The 22,271-nt window shown below is 38.7% G+C and overlaps 1 protein-coding gene across 1 annotated transcript in view; it reads right to left on the reverse strand.

Moving 5' to 3' along the window:
• The window catches only part of dync2h1 (dynein cytoplasmic 2 heavy chain 1), a 101,934-nt gene that overhangs the window by 57,904 nt on the left and 21,759 nt on the right, over positions 1 to 22,271 (reverse strand). The window contains 32 exon segments of the mRNA XM_016677420.1: positions 451 to 560; positions 1,854 to 1,995; positions 2,711 to 2,837; positions 3,968 to 4,054; positions 4,296 to 4,417; positions 4,575 to 4,698; positions 4,782 to 4,942; positions 5,054 to 5,167; positions 7,053 to 7,190; positions 7,455 to 7,618; positions 8,115 to 8,193; positions 8,896 to 9,038; positions 9,483 to 9,596; positions 10,081 to 10,189; positions 10,382 to 10,630; positions 10,880 to 11,004; positions 11,623 to 11,787; positions 13,378 to 13,480; positions 13,894 to 14,038; positions 14,152 to 14,303; positions 14,429 to 14,675; positions 16,507 to 16,766; positions 16,851 to 17,006; positions 17,230 to 17,359; positions 17,594 to 17,801; positions 17,955 to 18,087; positions 18,552 to 18,683; positions 18,790 to 18,989; positions 20,577 to 20,692; positions 20,923 to 21,146; positions 21,369 to 21,551; positions 22,069 to 22,251. Of these exon segments, the coding sequence (XP_016532906.1) occupies positions 451 to 560; positions 1,854 to 1,995; positions 2,711 to 2,837; positions 3,968 to 4,054; positions 4,296 to 4,417; positions 4,575 to 4,698; positions 4,782 to 4,942; positions 5,054 to 5,167; positions 7,053 to 7,190; positions 7,455 to 7,618; positions 8,115 to 8,193; positions 8,896 to 9,038; positions 9,483 to 9,596; positions 10,081 to 10,189; positions 10,382 to 10,630; positions 10,880 to 11,004; positions 11,623 to 11,787; positions 13,378 to 13,480; positions 13,894 to 14,038; positions 14,152 to 14,303; positions 14,429 to 14,675; positions 16,507 to 16,766; positions 16,851 to 17,006; positions 17,230 to 17,359; positions 17,594 to 17,801; positions 17,955 to 18,087; positions 18,552 to 18,683; positions 18,790 to 18,989; positions 20,577 to 20,692; positions 20,923 to 21,146; positions 21,369 to 21,551; positions 22,069 to 22,251 (4,845 nt within the window).

A 22,271-nucleotide genomic window follows, 5' to 3' on the forward strand; every position in this document is an offset into this window, starting at 1 on the left:
GCAATGATGAAAGCATTCCTTTTTCAAAGAGTACAAACACTGTTAAGTTCTTCAGTTTCTGTTTTAATATGTGTATAGATAAATCTAAATATTTCACAACACTAAAATCACAAGTCCGCTATCGGTTCCCTCTTTGATTGAGGGAACAAATCCAACTTGTCATGAGCAAAATACCACATTCTGCTTGGATTGCTAGAACTACCATAATTGTAGTCCTAGTTTATCTGTGCAATAGCGACACAACTTTACATTTTTATTTATGCTTAATTCTTAGATTTACTTATTTTCCAATGATATCCCCATATTACTGCGACTTCACAAAAAATAAATAACCATTCAGAGTCAACCTAGTTTATAACTGTTGTTGCTGTTGATGTTTGAGACATAAACATGCACATTTTATTTTATTAAACCAAAAGCCGGTAGAACATGGTGGAGTATTTGTCTTACCTGTAGAATAACCAGTGCATTCTCCATGGAGAGGTCATCTGATGGCAGTCCTTGACTCTTCCATATCAACTGTTCACTCTCCGAGCACAGGAACGATCGCAAGTCAAACTCTGACAGATACAAATAGAGATCGTCAGCTATAGTTTGCGTGTTTTGGTTCTGTTTAAACCTTAATGCTATTGTTGTTATAAAGGAGCATTATTAAGTCTTTTCCTGGCGCACAGAGCTATTTTATAGCAGAGACCAGTAGATCTTAAAAAAAAAAAAAACTGACTCCACATCATAGCCATACCTAATGCCTTAAAATTAACCTCTGTCTCTTTAAGAACCTCCTAGCCTTCGTTCCCAACACTCCCTCCTTCAGCAGGTCATCGCAATAATGCTCCTCCACTGATTCTGTTCACAGTCATTCTTAGAGTTGTTGTCGTTTGTATGAGAAGCTCAGCAGACCTGCAGTTCCACCAGGTGTTTGCTAAGTGCTAGTCTGGTAACGCTGAGTGGGGGAGGCTCAGGGGAGGTATGCTCAGCTGGGGACTGAAGCTCCAATGCAGGGGTTTAGGGTAAATAGGCTTTGCATTGTATGAGCACACATTTAGGCACCCAGTGGAGATTCAAGGATTTCTCAAACATGCAGGAAATAATCAAAGTAACACTCCATGTGTGTTTTTGATGAGGTAGTAACATTATGAAATGGTATTAAGCTCACAAATATCATATTTTGCATGATACACCCTGTTTAGTATTATTTCTTAGATTACCTTAGTTTGTTTTTCATCCAGACAGCAAAGGAAAATTATTAATTCATAAATGGACATATCAATAAACATTTTTAGCAATGTGTGAATTATTCTCTCCTCATTCTCTTCGTCCATTCTTTCAAAAGTTTTAACCTTTTTTTCAACCCCACATGGTATTTGTTTTTTGTTGTTTATTTTTTACACAAAACAGAATGAACATTAATCAATTCAAACTAGTAAAACACTCTACTGTAATTGTCAATGTTCATTTACAGTCACTGCGGTCCCGATATTTTACAGAAGTGCTTGAGCTATGAGTATAATTAGTCTTGGGAACTAACTAGCAATTAATTATAAAACAAAAGGATGTGCAAATGCTTGAATGAGTGTCTCGTGTAAGTAGATCAGACAGCAGTTATAAAACAGAATAAGAAGGCAAGTTTTAAAAAAAATTACGCAAAATCATTCAAATTTGACAAATAAAAAAGGTTATTTTTTCCTAAATTATTGCTAAACAAGTAAAGGCATAGTAAGTACTTTCACAATAAGAATCAGCACAGGGCATTGGGCCATGTGTGGGTGGAGGAGCGTTTGTGCGAATTGTAAGCACACGACTCATACATATGGTGGTCACAGTATGCTACAGGCACAATTTCTGTATTTTACTTTGTAATCCAGATTGAGCCATCCACGTATCCAGGCAGTGTCTCCTTCGATCTTCAGAAGCGGCAGACAGGTAGGTGATGAAGGCTGCAGCAAGCAGAGCCCTGAGAGGAAGTGTGTCCAACTCATTCTGTATCTCAGACATCTGAAACAAAAACGAACAAGACAGAGAAGATTGCTGAGCAAACGGAGGAGCAGGTTAATAAAGTATGAAACACTGGGCACAATTGGGATTTGAGAGAAATCAGAGGAAGGATTGCAGAGAAAGGTGAGAATGAAAGAAGAGAACGAGCCAAGCAGGACAGCTAAGTGACAGCAACACACTTCTGTTTTGATCAGGATTCCTTTAAAGTACTTTGGTGGTAGGCCAAATGATAACGGAGGATAAAATTAGGCTAATTGAGTACAGGTCTCCTTTCTTTGAGAAAAAAGTTAAATAGCTTAAACAAATTAACATATAGCAATGCACAGTTAGTGATGAGTGTGCAAAAAAAAAAAAAGTGCCAACGTGCATATGTTTAAGCGAGACTGTATAGAAATACGTGCTCAGAAAGTTAAGTTGCTGCCTTGAAAAAGGCCATGGGAGTGTGGGAGTGTGTGTGTGCGTGAGTGAGTGAGTGTGTCAGCCTGAGATTGAGTGTTTTAATTAAGGCGCAGACAGATGCTGTGGAGAGGAGTAAAAACAGCCAGAGGGGACCCAAGGCAGCGGGATCCATTCCTCTATGTCTCTCTCTCTCACGCACACTCACACTGACGGCTCCTGTTGCTTCTTACATGGTAAACGAGCCCCTTTCGGAGTACGTTTGTAAACCCCCCCACCACAGCAGTGCGCATGTCAGCACACCCATGCATCAAGCTACCTGTGCATTCCAACGTGTGTGTTCTCCGTCCAGCTGCGATATGAGCTGCTGGGCTGCAGTGATCGTGTCCTGAGCTTTAGTCACCTCAGCCTCCAGCTTTGCAGCCTCGGCAGTGTGACGCTGAAACCTGAGGAGTGAAGATTGTGTTCAGAAGATGAGATGTGTGGAAGGATTTTTGTGGCTAAAACAATAAGCTTAGAGTCGAATCATCTTAGTAGTTTTATACATTATTTGTTTATTATTTAATTTGCTTGAACAATGTGAAAAGCAAAGTTATTTTCAGATTGTATACTGGCCATTTTTTATTTAGAAAACAAACATAAAGATCATCTCAGAAATTGAGACTCATTCAAATTATGTGACAATATTCGGGAGGATTATCTGGTCTTATTAATTAGCAAAGGCTCAGAGTGTTAAAATATCCAGTGGCTTCCACTGGAACGTTTAGACATTTTGTATTTTACCGATTAGATGACTAAACAGTAGATAATTATGAAACACAAGAAAATAAGAACATAAAATAGGTCTAAGAACAGAGGGTTAATATGGACCAATCTCAGAAACATGACAGAAAAAAATGCTTTTCCACCCTGATCCATAACTAACACGTTCGATGAACCTGGAAAAATATTATCATGTAACATGAAACTATATGACATGAGACTAAAGAAGGACAGATTAAATCCAACAGAAAACCAGAGGATGCGCTCTGGGACTAGACGTGTTTATGTACAAGACTGCTTTTACGAAAAACAGAAATTGATAAAAGACAATCTGGTAAAAAAAAAAACGCTTTTCTCAACAAAATGCATTATCTGTGGTACTAACAGTGACAGGTGTATGCAAGAATAGAGCATTGATAGAGAGGCTTTTATCTGAATTTCAAACAAACATTGTCTTTTCCAAGGAAGGGCTAATGTAATTTCATTAGCTTAACTTGTTTTGTAAGACTCAAAGCAACATAGATTCAAAGAGACGTAGGGTGTGTGCTTGACAGGACTATCTGCACTTCAATACAGATCGTTTTTCACTAAGTTATTGATATCGATAATTTGGCTCACTCCCCACAGCAGCAAAAAAAAACAAAAAACATGCACACACATAAAAAACACATAAAAATTTTTATGCTGGGTTTCTTGTAGACTCAGACTACTTAGTCAAAATAAATAAGTCCCACAAGATTTGCTCAAGGAGGATAAACAAAAATAAAAGAATTAACAGATAATAAAAATGGATGGAAGACAAGAGAGGGCATACTTCTCTTTCAACTTGCTGACTTTCGCTCCAACATTGTTGAGCTGGTCCTCTAGGTTATTCTTCCTACTTTCAGTTTTTTTAAGGTTTCTGTTCAGACAGACAAACACACACAAACACACATAACATTGTTTCCCATACATGTGTTTTTCTTAGGACTGACAGAGGCTACGCATTCTGAAAGAGTAGAATATAATATTATCAGCCAGGTGCTGTTCACACTTTCACATGAATAGATAATTTATAAAAATCCATTAATACAAAATGGTGTGCTTCCATAGGACATTAAAATTGTATCAGGTGTTTTTTCTGAGGTGTGTTTGTCTCCTACTCCAGAAGTCCAGCTTGTTCTCTTTCCAATGGCTCGATTCTCTCCAGTACAAAGGAGTATTGGACGTTTGCTTTGACCCAGGCGGCCAGAGGAGCAGCTGCTGCACTCGCACGCTTTGCATTCTGAGAGCAAAAACAGCGCCTACTGTCAGAAACGACTCCAACACAGCAGTCACAGTGTCACCTCCACACCCCAGAAACAGAACAGCATCAAGAGAATACTAACATCTACCAAAAAACACATTTATGTCTTATTCAGCTGCAACCACGGCTGTCTGACCTTAGGGTCGAAAGAAGCCTTGTTCCTGTTGAGGAGCTCTTCCACACTCTGGCGGATCTCTGGGGTGATGTTTCGAGCATCAAACGTAGCAATATCCTCCCTCACACCACGCTTAGCCAGAAAGCTGCAGAAAACAACAGAGTTAAAGAGAAGCAAGAGAGAGAGCACTCTGGTGTCAGATAAGTCAGTAAGCAGTTGAAAAGTTACCTTTTCATGCTGACCCAGGTGGTGTCAAAGACGCCCATAAGTCTCAGCACTCCCTCAAGGATGTCTCTGATGACATCGGGGGGCATGCGGAGAGAGCGGATCTCAGACAGAGCTTCAGGCTTGATGTTTCCAACTGCACGCTTGGCTTCATCTACCAAAGGCTGCAGGGGCAGCATGGTTAAGTGAGCGATAATGCAGATGAGATTGCTAGAATCGAAAATGTACCGCATGCTTTTCTAGTAATGGGCAAGGCAGTCAAGCCAAGAACTTACTTGAACTTCCTTCAACTCATCATCTATTTTGGCTTTTCTCTCTTCAATCTTGGACATTTCCTGAGCCATTTTCTCTTTGATTTTTTCCATTTCTGTCTTCTGGTCACTGGCATTCTGGATTGTTAAAAAAAAAAAAAAACTAAAGTAGAGTACAAAACAAACAAACTCCAAAATAGCACAGTGCTTGAGAAAAAAAGGGGATATTTAATGTTTTGACATTCAAAACTCATTGCTTATGCAGTTCTTGTGAATGTTTGCAGTCATTCAGCAAAGGCTTATTATTCTATTTTTATTTTTATTTTGAATGAATAACAAAATCAAAAATTGAGTGCTCAAGTTTGAATTTATTATGCTTTTTGCTAATATAAAATAAGAAATGTATCAAAATCACACTAAAGTTAGATTAACTAATATCAGATTAACAGTCCCTTGTGATGCACCTCAAATTCACAATCTGAAGCAAAAAAGCTTCTGGGATAATCCCAGCTTATTAACCACTCTTCTAGGCAGAATTGCTAGAATTAAAATTAAAATAGTTGGTCTCCTGGAACAGAGAAAACTTTTAAGCATAAAACTCTACATTTTAATGGTTGTCATAACAAGGCATTGGGAAGGCCATTCCAGATGCCTCCTTTATCTATTCCTAAAACCAGTTTCCATATATGTTTGGGATCAGTGTCGTGTTAGAAAACCCCACTGCATCAAAGCACTCATCTGACCTCAACTGTGATTGTCATGCAAAAAGGAAATTGGCTGGCATGTACAGAAAAATGCTCAACTTGAAAATTCAGGGAAAAAACTTCACATGCATCTGAAAATGCCTAAAATTTAGATGCCATGCTGAGTGTTGAGTGAATGGGAAATTTCTATTTTAATTTATGTAAGCCATTCTCGTGGATCCAGTTTTGGGATTACCAAAGACAGAAATTGTAAATCAGGATGGAAAGGGAAATTTATTTTTTTTTTTTTGCGATCTATTAATAATGACATATGTCTTTATACTAGAACTGGACGAGAAATAGCCACTCAACCTCTTACGGCCAGCTAAGCATGGTGACTGGCATCAACTAATTCACTCACTCTTTGGTTACCTAGCAACAACTTATTGTGTAACTTGTGCAACAACAGTTTAAGGTTTTGCTACTGTGCTTCATACCTGCTTAAAAAATACAATGGCGTAGAGTAAAAACTGTGGATAAAACAGAAAAGGATGTTTGGCAGCTTTTCAGATATTTACAACAAAAAAATTAATCAATAATTATCGATATCGACTGATATGAAATGCTTATATCGTGATACACTTTTCAGCCTTATCGTCCAGCCACAGTTGATTCAATGCAAAACTCTTAATTTATTGAACTCTTCCAAAGTCAAAAGGTGACTAATATACTGCCTTTACCACACGCTGGACTGAATGTTCCCATTATGATTAAGCTTCAACAGATGTGTGTTTCCAGCTTTCCTCTTGTTGTCTCAGCTCGTTTTTTTTTTTTTTTCTCTCCAGCTGTCTTGCTCTCCACAGGCAGCCTCGCTGCTACAGTCCAAGGGGACGAGTCTAGTGGTTAATTATCTCTCTGCAAACTGGTTCCACTGACATTTGTTGTTTTACTTTTTCACTTTTCTCCCTCCTTACTCCATCAAAATGAAAATACACATTCCCCACAGAGTGAATACTGAAGAATTTCAGCTTCCTTTTTATCAGTCCTTTCATTCAGCCGTCTGTCCTCAAGACAGAACCCGGAAACCAAAATGGAAACAAGTATCAAGAGATGAGAAGAAACAAAACAAACAAGTGCACATATATGCTCATAAGGTAAATAAAAAAAATTTTCACTACAGGAAGGCACAGCCAGGGGAAATCCAGGAAAAGTTTGGTGCATTATGAGAAGAGGTGGGTTGTAAAAGACATGAAAGCCTGGAGGAGAATTGCCCGGCTTAGCAATGATTGCCACAAACATACATGTACACAGAAAAGAAAGCAACACAGACACAAACACACCTGCATGGAGGAGGTGATTTCCTGCAGGGCAGCATCTGCCTCCTGTTGTTTGGTTTTCAGCAGCGCGCTCTGCTCGGCAGCCCGCCTCTTTAAATCATCAACCAATGCTTTGGCCTCGTTCAGCTTGGACACACCTGCCTGAAGACACAAGCCAACTTAAGCCGTGATAGATGAGACACAATCAGGATTTATGCAAATCGGGAACATGTGGCGTCTTACTAAAACACTCACTTGTAAATGTTTAAGATCGATGCCTTAACAAAACGACTAATCTAATCGTGCAAAAATTGCATGATCCCAAATCCTCTAGCAAATTAAGAAAACATTGCATTAATCTGTTTTAATCAAACAGATGTAAAGTTGGAAAATCCATTTGGTGCATGACGCGTGGCTGACACTTACCTGTAGATGCTGCTGTCTCGTCGTAAGCTGGTTTTGCTTCCGGCTGTGTAGTGTCGTGTACACGTGCAGGAAGGCCATGTACTGGCTTGGCGTCGCACCGTTTTCCTTGCATGATTCATGGACCATCAGGAACAAACGACCCAGGTCTCCTGGTTCTGACCCCGCTGATATCCAAGGATAAAAAAAAATGGTTTTAATCACAAACTTCTTATAATTTGTTTTTAGTTTATACGTATGCATCAGTCTTGACTTGGACTCAATCGAACATCTGAAGTGTTATTTTCAAGAGTGATTTAGTTCAATGAGAGCAAAATAATAAATAAACGAAACATAGAAAAATAATATCTAGCAAGACACATGTTCAGTAATCTTCTTTTTATTGCACGCATGGATGCAGCTGTTACAAGCACTTTAGCCTGAAAAACACAAATTTGTTTCTGGATCATTAACACAGTGAGCAGTACAATTAGGACGTGTCAGATACATTTCTTAAAAATTAATGCACATGCATTAATGAACTCACAAAAGGAAATGACACAACAACCCAAAAATAATTCATTAATACACACAGACACACACACGCACACACAGACACAAATAGAACCATATCCTAAATAATTTAAAAATATTATATTTGTACTTTTGTCCAGCCGCTCCTACCTGAGCTTTTCCTTTTGGTTGCCTTCTTTTTTTCATTCTCATCTCCTTCCTCTGTTTTCGCCAGCACTAACTCAGGAATCTAATCCAAAATAGGGAATGTCAGATTTTCATAGAAAGCAATGATGAATCTGTTCCTTTGGAGTCACAGATAAAACAAGTTAGTTTTATGTGAATTTAAAACTATATCTTTTTATGTATTTAGTCACTGACTAGATTCATTGTACTGAGCAAGAATGTGGATAATTTCTGAAAAGACAAAACACAAACGGTAAAAACACAAAACCCTCATCCATAAGCGCTGCCTGTGGGAGAGGAAGTCTGACAAAGCACTGCTAATGTCAGTAGTAGCTCTACTACTTGGTTCATTTAAAGGTAATCTTCGCTCATTAGGAGAGAAGATCTATAGGTGTATTTATAAAGTCAGACTATGTTTTGTCCAATAATTTGTCCATAAGACATGTTCCCTGTACCTAATCTTTACTGCAGTGTTTTAAAGATGCTGTTTTAATGCCTATTGAAAATACCTTTACCCTTTTTCTTCCCCAGAATAAACCTCTCCATCAGAGCACCTCCTAATAAGGGATGCTTGAGAAACTGGATCAGGCTTCTGGTTTAGGAAATGACTTTCATTTAAATATCTGCTGTTTCTGATATATAAATCTCATATCAAGCAAACAATTACATTTTGTTTGTGCATAGCTTTTTCTTTAATTTATAGTTCAAAATCAATTATAAAAATGCAGAAAAACTCAGCAGCGTTAATCGGTTGTCCTGCACTGACCTTCTTCATGCTGCTCTCCGACCATCCTTCCATCCACTGGACGGAGCACTTGCGGTAGAAAGCTGGGTTGCTTTCACAGTTGATTGTGAAGTTAGAATTGGAGCAGTCCATGATCAAGACAATGTGGAGGTTCTGCTGAATTCCTGAATAACATGAATACTGGATGTTGTATCGCAAAGGGTACACAGACAGAAACTAGCTTTGTGTCTAAGATCATTTTTTTCCAGTATACATTGCTGCAGCAGAGGTGGAAAGTGAAATTGAGCAGGGAGCTTTTTAGGGGGTTAACTGTGACAATAATAGAGCTATTGATTTGATTCCCTCACAGTAACCTCAGCCTCGGTGGCACGGCACTGTATCTACAGCACACACCGCTGCACAGCGGGGACACAGAAGACCAGAGTCAGATAAAATCAAAGGCAAGAACAAGTTGTGATAGGAAATAACACATGTAACAAAGATTGGCAGAGAAAGGAGGTTGAGTGTGCAGTCTGTACTTTACAGATGAGCACATACTGAAATAAATAATAATAAAAAAATATATGGGCATATATGGAATATTATTATAATCATTGTCCTGCACTCACTGTGGGAAAAGTAGTCGTAGAGTGGTCTGGTGAAGCCATCCTGGGACGCCTCATCCTTGAGTGATGAAAGCAAAGGCTCCAGTTCCTCTGTGGTATAAAGACCTGGAACCTCACCTACATGCAGAACAGTTTGTTTGGGATAAAAAGAGCAGAACAAGGGTTGCTGTACACTTTTAATGCCAAAGTACGTGACTTTACCTGACTTAACTTTGCCAGGTGTTTTCGATACAAGCTTAAAATTGTGAATCCAAAGAAACCAATATGATTTAGTGTTTCAGCAGTGGTTGAAGTTTAAACACGAATCCCACATTTTCATAGATGTTTCTTTTTGCATCACTTTTCGTCGCTCATCAAACAATGGAATAAATGTACGAGCCTTTTCTAGTGGTATTAAAATTCTTCAGTTTTCTGTGAAGTTTTTCCCCTTTCTCTCAGCTTTTTAAATGTGTTGCCATAACCACTTTTAAGATTTGTTTTTAATATTTAATAAAAAAGCACCTAAAGTTCCATAGATGCCACAAACAGCATTTTCAGAATAACTGTTTTGGTACTTGGAGTCACATTGATGGAAGGATCAAGCAGATTATGTAATACAAACCTGAAGACAGCAGGCTGTTTACCATCTCTAAAAAAGCTGGATGGACAAACTGATAATCCTCCAACAGGAGAACCACCTGCTGACCGTCCAGGCCGGCTATTTGCATCACCTAAGTGTCACGTACACAAACATATTTGTTATACCTGATACATAAAAAAGGTCAGTATAAATACAACAGCGACATACAGAGAAAATCTTTTTTGTTTAATAACTACTTTTTTTTTCCCTTTATGCTAAAACAGTTGCAATTGTTTGGCATTCATATCAACCAGGCAAAGGCAATTAATTAGGCCTTTCTCACCATCTTAAGATCGTTGCTGAAATTTTTAAGGGTATATCCGCGTGAGATTTTAGGTGTGAACAACGTGTATCCGTGCATGTGTGACACCAGGCATGTGGCGGTGTGCCGGCCCACTCCGCTCCTTCCTGCCAGAAGCAGAGAGCCACCAGGTCGACTCAGGACCCGATCCACTCTGGACACAAAGTCACACACTTCCCAGAACAGTAGAAGGTCGAGCTCCTTGTTGTCTCGACTGTACAGTGTAACTCCCTGTTAGAAGAGAAAGCATGAACCAAACAATAAAATGAATTAAAAAAATGTGATGAACAACAAAGAAAACGACAAAAAAAAAAACAAGCGTGTGACCCCACAAGAGTAGAGTGGCAGCACATAACAACAGTGTTTATAATTGAGGTGTAAAAAATGCGATTAATTAAATCCATATTTATGAAACAGTCGAAGCCGATACAGAAAATATGTAAGTTTTTCTTATTTTGTTTTTTTTTTTTCTTTTTATACCTTCAGTATAACCTGTTTCAAATCAGCAGAACCCAGACAACCAAGCTGTTTTCCGTGAGGAGGCAGAGCCTGGCCTGGAGCCATGACAGGCCCCTCAGAGGAGCCCCATGTCACGTAGAAACCATCTTCAGAAAGGGAAAGAAATAGTCCAAACAGTTAATAACTTATCTACACATGTGCTAATGAAATGGTGTAAGCACAATTTTTATTACTCATTCACACTGTTTTTGATGAGCTATACAGCATAGAAACTAAGAGATGGTATTCTTAATTCATATATGACTTGATCTATTTTTATTCAAGCAAAGTATATTTGACACCTACAATCCCAATTTATAGCCAATTCCTGACACCTCCAACCTGCAACATGTGGATATAAATTAGATTTTATCAGCACTGGGGGGCATTCCTCTACAATCAGTGGATAAACTACTTCACTAATCACACATTTTGTGTGTTAGTCATGTGATTTAAAAAAACCGACTGGGAAAAAGAAAGAAATGATTAATTTGCTGCAGGTTCGCAGAAACGTGGAAAGACCATTAGCAGAAAAACTGCCAGATGCAAAACTGTCAAACAAGCTCTGAGGTTATACATTACAGCTATTCTTCAGGCATGAGTGGCATTTGGTAAATGTACATGATATGCACAGCTTGAAGCAAATTATCTCCAGTATAAAACATATTTCTGCTATGAATAAACATAACGGCTGATGATTTAGCTGAGTAAGAGCGGCTTCATACCACTCATGTTGTCCAGAGCGGCAGAGCCCCAGTCTCCCTGAATGATGGAGGAGAGAATGTTGTCGAAGTTGTGAATGTCTTTAGAAGAAACCAGCCGGTCTCTGAACAGCCTCCTGCCCTCATAAGCAACCACTTCCAAGATGCTGTCTGTTAAATTAGATTGAGCTGAAAACGAAGAGGATACACAAAGACATTTTCACACTTTGACTTACAAAAAAAAAGATATAGATTTGCTATGAATAATAAAATTATGAACTTCTATTGCCCATATTTTTTAATTAAAAAAAAAAAAAAAAAAAAAAAAAAAAAAAACTTTACAGATTTTGCCATAACTTGCTCAATAGTATGATATTTTAACATAAGAATAAGTTGCAAAGTATTAACCAACTGAGTTTCTGTGGCAGCTGTCTTGGTAAAAAAAAAAAAAAAGTAAAACAGAACTCTCTCAGTTCTAAAGAAAAACACAATTCATACCTGGAAATCGACATAAAAAGTTGGCGACATTATTAAAAACTAAAAAAAAACAAAAAACGTTATACACAAATCGTGGTTAATTTTAAGACCACTACAACGAGTAGATTCCTCTTTTGCTACTAAAACCTCTTTTGCTCAGAAAAGTTTGTTTTCTGACAAATCACAAAACAAACGTTTCCCAGGGTGACAGAGACTCTTTGTTAGGCTCTGACTGTTCTAGTATCTCTGTGGAGTGGACTTGGATTCTACAGACGCCTTCATATCCCATTAAATTGGTATTTGGAGTGTCTGAGGGCTATGTGTACCACATTAGGCTGTGCTGTTAGAAAATGTTCAAGCCAGTTATTGTAGGGCTCCCAGCTGTCTCTTTCTCAGAGCACGATGTCACTGTAGGAAGGCCTTCTGGCAGGTGTGTGTAGGTGAGGGTGACTATTCTGAAAAATGTTTTTTTTTTTTTCCATAGGTGGCGGTTTTAAATGTAATATCCATATACACAGCCAGATCTAGGTATTCCTGACAGAACTGTATGTTATAGCGAGATTATAAGATGATTTTGTGCCTTAAATTTGCTGTTAAAAAGTCACATTGTAATGACTTAAACACTAAAGCTATAAAAGTGAATAAAAATGGTACTAATGCATCCACGCACAGCCAAACTCAGCAAAAACAAATGCACAAGGGAAGCCACAGATGAAAGAAGAGAAAGTTTATACATACCAGAAAGAAGGTAATCAGCAAGGTAGGGAAATGGGAGGAAGATGCAAAGTCAGAAGAATTGATCATCACAGGAAAATAAATTTTGTAAAGCGACATTTAATTAAAGTAAATAATGGGATTATCACTGAAGGAATACATTCAACAAAGGAATATGAGCAACAGAAGAAGAGAAACAGGAAGAGAAGATGAGAGTGACAGAAAGGAACTGAACAAAGAGGAGAAAGAATGAAAGAAAAAAAGGGAGGTGGTGAAAATTTAGAGCATCCAAACAGATTTTTTTATGATTACAAATACTGAAGCTTCATCTTGCACAACATTTTTTTTTTTTCCTGAAATGACTTTAAGGACTTAATACTTGTCATTAAATTCACTTTTTTTTTGTCATAAGCTTTGGATCTAAAATGGATACAAAGTTATTTACAGACACAAGACCAATTGTTGTTTTGTTTTTTTTGTTTTTTCAAAAGATTTACTTTTTTTTTTTAAAGCAAAACATTTTTTTTTTTAACCCATAACATGACCAGATGCTGATTTAAGTGAAATTTGACTACTGGCTGTAGTTACCTGCAGTAAGGTCATATCGAAGCAAACTGAGAACCCATTCTGTGAGGACACAAGGTGTGAACAGGTAGTGACTGTGGTCGTCCACTGTAAACTTTGTTCTGACCTAATGGGGACAGAAACAAAAACAATATATGTTAAAATGAAACCAAGTGAACCAGACCTCGACAACAGGTGAGGAGAACTGTTCTGTTCACAGCCTTTAAAATCTAATACATGGGGAATCCTCAAAGGATCACCTCCACATCAGTTGGAAGCTTTTAATACATTTGTGAATAATAAAAGTCACCATTTAAGCTAGTTGACATTTAAATGAGATTAACTCTGAGTGTTGTGGTATGGATACCCTCCTGACACTAAAGCCGGTTCTTTTCAGGGAAACGTCAACGGGAAATCATATAAGCACTATGGCTGATTCAGTTTGCATGTAAACTGAATCAGCCATAGCCATGGCTATATGTTTTTCCCTGACATATCGTCAGGAAAAAAACATCCCCGGAAAATAAATACCCTCAATACCTGTTCATAGACTTGCACAAGAGATCCTGCCAGCTGGTGCGTTTTTCCTGTGCTGGCCCAGGCAGCTTGGTTCCCCAGGCTATGATGGAGAATTGGTTGAAGGTAAGCTGAGTAGATGGTCTGCAGCTGCTCTCTGTCTGGATAGCTAGACCCAGAGTAAAACAACAGAGGGAAACAGAATAAAAAGTTCAAAAGAGAACTACGATGAACATGGGAATGAACTCATCTTGGGGCCTGCAGAACTAGTTGCATACTTACTCTATGGCGCAGATGCGTACGATTGAGGAGAAACGGGAGGTGAGTGAATGGGTGCCGACCGTACCTCCTGTTGACATGGAGGCCACCACCTGAATATTCTCGAGGCTCACCCACTCCAGATTTTCATCATAAAACCCCTTATACGTCAAAACCTGGATCAAAATTGAAAGGGTAAAAGAGGTGCTACTGTAAGATTATGTCAGACTGGCTTCACTTTCCTAATGTGATTGGAACATTAGTAATGTTGGCTGATCTCCATCTTTGTGATCGTCTTTACCTGTTGCAGAAAGGCTATAAGGTTACTGGTTCCCCATTTGTCTGGTTTGGGCAGATTGATATTCTTTAAGTAAAGGACTAGGTTCTCACAGTCCTTAGGTCTGAACACCCGGCCCGTGTTTGAGCTGAGCAACAGACATGTCTGGCTGAGCTTCTGGAGGATGTGGCGAGAGGAGGTCTGGGCGCTGCAGTGAACCACGGCGACTTGTGTGGAACGCAGCAAAGCAAAGGCGTAACGCAGGAGCATGCTAGATAGTAAGCAAGATACAAAAAGGGGACAAATGAAACACAAGCACTTAATGTATTCCTAGACGTGATCACAGACTGCAGCGACATTTCAGATCAGTTTAAATATACAGCTTACTTTTAACACAGCTCGGTATCATTTATGTTTGGATTGTGTCAGAACAGTGAGCAAGAATGAGAAGAACTAACATCTGTGTTGCTTTTAATAAAAGAGTCTCTTTGGATCTTAGGACAACGTTTGTAATAGCAGACCCAAAGGGAAGGATACATATTTTATGAGGATGAGACAACATCTGGCAAGTGACTGCATGTACAAGCGGATTAAGTTTTGCTCTGATATTGCTTGTTACTAAATTTCTTGTTATTTTTCTGAGGAATCAACCGACAAGCCCAGTGACCTAGATGGAACAGTGACCTTTTAGACAGAGGGAAGCAAGATAAGAAAAAAAAAAAAAACAACAGACTGAACTTAAGAGTAAAAGGCAAACTGAGTGACCATTGTTCTTTTAGTGCCTGATGGAGGATGCAATTATTTCTAACAGAACAACTCCTGGTGAACACATGCACACCTGAGAGCAGTAAACACAGATTGCATTATTATTTTGAGCTGTGAGTGCTTTCATAAGAAAGGTCAAGTTTTGAATAAAAGTTGCTTTGATTTTGTTGCTGATTGTGTGATTTTGTCATTTCTCGGGCTTGATTTAAACAACTCTGTCTCTAAAGCATAATAAATTCTCCTCCTCTGTGGTCTTGTTAACCTTTTCCTTCCAAAAAAAGAACAACATAAGAAAATGGAATAGCAACAATTTCTAAACGGGACCTTGATTGGGTGTGTAATCTTGAAGAAAAAGTTTATTCAATAATATACTGCTTTGTCACATGAGAGTTAAATGATTTAATATATTAGATACAAATCTTGAGTTTTCATGCAGCTTTTCTACTATTGGTTAAAACTGCCTTGAAAAAAAAGTAGAAGGGAGGAAAAAATGTCACTGTTTTATACCATAAAAAATCTGTAAAATGTGACATTTTGTAAAATGTGTATTTGTGTTCAGCCTTCATGCCTACAATAATCTCCCAATGGCTGGCTTCTTGGTGAGTCCATGAAAAACTAAGTTGTGGAATTCGAACCATCAGGTCCTGAAGTACTGATGCACTGTTCGGCTATAACCTGCAGGTTACAGCAGGTACCCTCAGGCACTGACTCCCAACCCCGTTTCCAAACCCACAGAGTGCCGAGGAGGAGTGTTTAATAACATTCACACCCGTACGTGCTCGACTGTGGAGTATTCCACCTGCCTCCTAAAATCACACTAAAAACTGAGTCTGGTAAAAATCCGGAAATTTAAAATTCATGTTGCACACGTTCTATGTTTATTAAAGTGTAGTCAAAATGTGTATTTTTAAATGGTACCATCTGAAACAAAAAAGCTAAAACTAACTAAACTAATGTTTACTTGATTTGGGGCAGCTTTTTATACTTAGTTTCAAGGATAATTATTATTTGTTTAAGTGGTGTTTAATTTTGAAGTTATGCTAATTTTGGTTTATGGAGTTGTATTTCCAACACTTTTTTGTGTGTGTGTTTTCTTGTTTGAAGGTTTTTCACCGGTTTTAGTCGCGACAACTTTCAAAATAGGACAGATACGAAAGACTTAATTATTAGTCATTAGGTGAAGTCCAGTTTAAAATCTTGTGAAGAAAGCTGTCTTTTCAAGTGGAGGAAACTGCAGATTAAACCTAAAAGGTGGGAACCACTTCACTGTTTTTATATGGCTTAAACATATCTGCATATAGTATTTGTGTGCACTTGTGCAGTGCATGTGTAACTACCCCTTTCCGCAGCCTTCTGGTCCCACCACCATGAAGGGCTGCCTGTGCCGAGCTGTAAGCCATGGGGAGAAACCGTGCAGACCTCTCTGCATGCCAGGAGTCTCTATTACAGGAAGAACATGTGTGTGAAAAAAATTCTCCAAGGTGAGCTCCTCAGGACGTTGAAATGCATAAGCTGCTAGGTGGCCACTGTCGGAATTATAGAAGGTATCAAGTGGTTTTCTGGCATCTGGTGGACTTTCTCTTGCCCAGCTCAGCAACTGCAGGAATAAAAAGCAGGAATGCTTAATTAGGACTTTGAGACCTGCAGATTATAACTCAAAAAAAAAAAAAACAGTCCATACCTCTTTAGCAAGCTCATGTCGTGTCTTGAGATTGAGATTTCCTCCAAGGCCCCTTAGAAGACCAACAATAAACTCTCCTCTCTCAGACACAGCATTGAGGTGGGACAAAGAATTCAATACTGTGCCCACCAGACTAGTTTCCACCACAAAGTCATTCTGGAGGTCAGAAAAAAGTAAAAACTAAGCTCTTAGTCAATACATTCACCTGTGTTTGGACAAGTCTACAGTTTAGCTATATCTAGCAAACACGGCCACAGTTTTTGGGTGTGTAAAATTCTGTCAGCATTAAATAAACCTCAAAGAAAAAATAACGGATTTTGAATTAAATACAATCACAGATTGTTTTGTTTGACCCCATGGTCTATTGGAAGTAACCTGCCTGTTTAAGAACCCAGTCTAGAGCTCTTTGGAAGTAGTCCCCCAGCCAGTTTTCTAGGTTACTGCGACACTCCTCAGGCTGACCCCTTATCCACGACTTCACCAAAGCACCAACATCGATGTCCTCGTCACTAGGGATGCAAGCAGGAAGAATAAGGGATAAATGGAAAGGTTAATTCTGTTTCAACAGCACTTTAAAGAAGCAAACGTTGCACCAAAGTGCTGCACACCAGTGACTTAACACAGCCAAAATCAATAAACTAATACTTCATAAAAAAAAAAAAAAAAAAATGAAACCACAAACTAAGAAATTGAAAAGATCAGACGCAACTGCATGTTTAAGCTTTCTTTGAACACTGCCTGACCTGAGAAAGATCATGCCCATGCGAGATATGGTTGCTGGAGAGGCACAGCTCAGGTCATGGGTCTCAAACAGGAAGTTCACATTGGGCCCAAACTGGATGCGCTCGCCACTGGGCATGGTTAACAAACGATTATCATCAAGGACAGAGTTTAGACTTTCAACCCACTCCGGGTCAATGTCTCCATCACACACTATCCAGGAGTTCACATCTGGAAAACAAAAAGGAGTACAATGCATGTGCCACACTCCAGTCAGTGTCATTATGTCAAAAATAATGACACTTAAATAAGTATTTTAACTCCATCTCAGCTGCAAAATGTATTGATAAGCAGCTCATATCAGTGAATTTGGGTGCATCTTACCTTGTGGTTCTCTGACCACAGTCCTGGCGCTGTGGGTGAGAACACCATCAGACCATTCTCTGGTGTCCATGTCTATATGTCCCAAGAGCTGCTGCCTGGGCATGGCTTTAGGATTCATTGTGTACCGTTTCACCTTCAGAGATCATAAGGAGCACACTTTGATGACATCGCTTTTTTAACTCTCTTACTAAGCTTCCAAATTTTTTTTTTCAACAATTGCAAATCTGGATGTTTCTGAAGAATTTTACTTCAAGTTAAACAATAAATTGCAACATAAAAATGTTAAAATCCAATATTGATCATGCTAAACTTATAGCTCCACCTCAAATTTTTGAATTTCATTAAAGAGCTCAACTGCTTTCAGTTAACTCAAAAGGTGAAACTTATGCAAGTTAAGATTCATTACACGCAACGCGATGCATTTGAAGCTGTTTATTTCAGTTCATTTTTGATGATCATGGCTCAAAGTTAATAAAAACCTGCAATTTATTTTCTCAGAAAATTATTTATTATAATGACTATTAATACCATTATTGATAATTGAGATGGAGGTGCATACTAATTCCTGAAAATCCAAGATGGACATTATTTTCTTACCACTTTGCCAGTCTTGTTGAGAGCAGCTCTTAGCATCCTCCACAGTGTAGACTTGCCAGCTCCGCTTGGCCCAACAATCACAACACCCATACGTTGTCTCAGCTGTTCATTCAGCTCCATTGCTTTCTTCAGCTGAAACAGTCAACAATCAGCTTCTTTGTAGTGCTTCTTTGACTTCTAATTGTTCTAACAAAACATTTGTTGTTTCGTCAGGACATTCTGAATGTACAACACACACCTGGCTGGGTATGAGTTCCAGCTGTGCCTCCGAGTAGACTTGTGTTAACGCATCTATCAGGATCTGGTCCTCCACATCAGTGAAATTAACTCCAGAGAAGACATCTCTGACCAGGGCGTCAAAACGAGAGCTGTCTGCAAATGTCAGCTTGGACATGGTGTTCAGTCTCAGTGCCTGCACCACCAGATTACTCTCCTGAACTGCTTGTGGATGAAAGAGACAACAGAAACAACTTTAAAAACATGCCTTAAATCAAAAACTGTAAAGAAAAACAAAAAAGGTCGATGTAGAATTAAAGACAAAAGAGTTAAGTTCTGAAGTCATCATTACCCTTGTTAAAACTGTGCTAACTGCGAAAACCTGTCATAGTCTAAGAGTTTGTCAATACTTTTGTCCTCTCCAAAGTCATTTGTCTTTCCTGGAGGAGCAATTGCGGTTTGTCTTATTTCCTATTCATTTTTTTACACTCAACACAGAGACAAACAAGACAACCTTGGAGACTCGTAGAGTGTCTGGCCACATGTTGGACAGATAAAAAGTGAGTAGTGGACCATTGGGATTTCAAACAGAATGGAGGAAAGAAATATAGAGAAGGGATAGGAGAGATTTGGAGGAGAGACAGGGAGGAAAGTACTAGGAAGTTAGGGAAGTGGTGAGTGGAACAAAAGCAAAAATGACAGCCAGGTATAAGAGACCGCTAACAAAAGGTTTGAAGAGCAGGAGAGGAGATACTGCAGTTAAACTTAAACATGTGAGGTGTTTGGAAACTAAAATTGTATTTCATTAAAATATATGAGGCAGGACAGGATTCTGCTTCCAGCTAAATTTTACACAAAAGATTTACATGTTTTTAAAGCTCCCACAGCAAAGTTTTTTGAGAATGTTTTTTGTCCATATATGATTTTTGCTTTATTAGGCATTTTAACAGGGCTGCCAAGGTTGCATCCACAACTACAACCGGACCACAAAGCAATGTAAAGCAAAGTATGGGAGTGTGGAAAACCAATATTTCTTAATATTCTTTCCATACTTACCCAGACCTGAAATCAAACTACACTCCTCTCCAGACTGCACAAGAAGTCTGGCAATATGCAAAGGTGCACAAAAAAACCATTTCAAAATGCTCTTGAAGTTGCCACAAAGTTAGTCATTTTCCTAACACAGCATCTAATGTCAGTATTTTAGTGATATTAGATTCTGGCATGACTATACTACTACTGTGGAAAGTGTCAGACAATCAAACCTCTGCCTTCAGGCACTGATGAAAAACAATCTATTTAACTTTGTTCTGATAGCATAAACTAATATTTTCAGACTAGGGAGTGCAATCAGTCAAAACATCAATTCATGACACTTGCAGCAATTTTTACAGTTTTTTTTTTTCTTTCTTCCAAACTCCATTCATCCTCCAAATCAAATGACTTCCTTTATTAGAATCACTTCAAATTCAGAAGGAAAGAAAGCATCAGTCATATCATTTGATTGTAGAACTGGCTATAATGAAGATGTCTGTCTTTCAGCAGTTGATGGATTTATGGTCATACCACTCAATAGGATTTTCAAATATTTCCCTCTGCTTTTGCAACATTTTTCAAATGTGATAGTCACTGACAGATTTGTGTACCACAAGTGTGTTTTAGCTTAAGGATAGCAAAGGATGCTTCTTGAGAGATTAGCAATGACTGCAACCATTTCCTTATAATTTTCTTGTCATGCTCTGAGATTGGAGAGGTAAAATTGCCTCAGAAAAATATTGGAGAAAAAAAAAGAGCTAGTTGGGGACTTACTCCTCTCCTTGTTATGACCTCTCCTCTGTTGCTGCAGAAGACTGCCACAGGCTTTAAGCACAGTCTTCAGCGCTCGCAAACCCCAGTCATAGTGCTGCTGGGGTGTCAACAACTCCCTGGATATACAAATAGAGGCTTATTTCCACAAAGTTTCAGTTAACTTCAGCACCAACTGTAGCGCCCAAGGTTGGACATTTAGAGAAAATATACTCACAAAGTTAACATACACTTTTAGGCACTAGTGATTGTAATACTTAATGAACCACAAATTCGGAGTGACAATTGCAACAGGAAGTTTTCAAAACAAATGTCAGTACCAAAAAGAACTCCCCCACATAGTTTTTACCTGGCCAGGTTAAAGATTGCGACAAGCTTACGTCCCAGTACTTCTCCATTTTTGAAGCCCTCTGAGTAGAGGATGACTTCAGCAATGAGCTCATTGTCTGGCCGACTCATGGCCACAGGCCTGAACAGTTGCTTCAGGTTGTCTGGAAGCTTCTGCCTCCCTCCATAGCCTTTCCCTGCTGGGTTCAAAGTGATGAAAATCCCAGAGTTGGGGTCCAATTCCACCTGGAAAATGGAACAAAATAAAAAAAACTCTTCTCCATAACGAAGCATATATATATATATATAAAACCAATTAAAACAGAATTTGACTTGAGGTGAAAGTCAGTAAAAGGCACTGTACCACAAGCAAGTATACACAATTTTATAATACAAAACTTACACAATCACACAAAACAGTAGTTTAAAAGAAATCTGTCAGGTTCTATTTTTTTTTTATCGTCTTACCTCCTTTCCCAGCAGCTCACAGGCTTTTTTGTGGTGTTTCAATGAGTCTTGGATGGCCTGAATCTGCATGGAAACTGCAGACAGCACAGCTTCTTCTAAACGGTTGAACTCGTCAAAGCAGCCCCACGCTCCACACTTTACCAACCCAACAAATATTCTTCCCATTGACTTCACATCTATGCCCTGGGAAAAGAAAGAGGGGGAAAAAAATGTTGTGTTTTCTTCAATAACGAGTCAACCATTCATCCACCCATCACTTTTATCATTGGCAAATTTTTGAATCTCAAAACCTGGTATTTTATCAGGGATGGTCAAACTTTGAGAGCCACTGTATGCCACTAACATTGTAAATAATGGAACCTAATAATAATGGAATAAATAACTAAATCCTTACTGAATAATCAACTTATTAGAATATCATACAAGAGTTATGCTCATCTAAAATTTTCCCCCCAAAAAATGCATGTGGGAACTAAATGGAAATCGGAAACAGTGTCAGTCCTACTACCAAAAGAACATAAACAAGGTGCAAATATATCATAAAACAATATGTCTCATCCAACTAACTTAAAATATTTTTCAAGTTCTTCAAATTACATCCTTATTGAAGGATGTAATTTGAATACTTTTTAAGCATTAATACCCTTTAAAAAGTCTTAACAGTCAACTATTCCTGCCCACGTATGAAGTTTCTTTGCACCTCGTCACAGTTGAATACCAACACCTGGCGTCCGAAGAGTCCCCCCAGAGCTTTGACAGACTCAGTCTTTCCTGTGCCAGCGGGCCCATAGGGGTTCCCACCAAGCCCCATCTTCATGGCCTGAGTCAGAGTCAGGTAGCATTTATCGGTCAGCGGTGTGTGCACCAACTTAGCAGCATTCCCCTGAGAGACAGAGAGAGAGA

Source organism: Poecilia formosa, unplaced genomic scaffold (assembly GCF_000485575.1).
Source record: "Poecilia formosa unplaced genomic scaffold, Poecilia_formosa-5.1.2 Scaffold155, whole genome shotgun sequence".
In the NCBI taxonomy this organism is placed as follows: Eukaryota; Metazoa; Chordata; class Actinopteri; order Cyprinodontiformes; family Poeciliidae; genus Poecilia; species Poecilia formosa.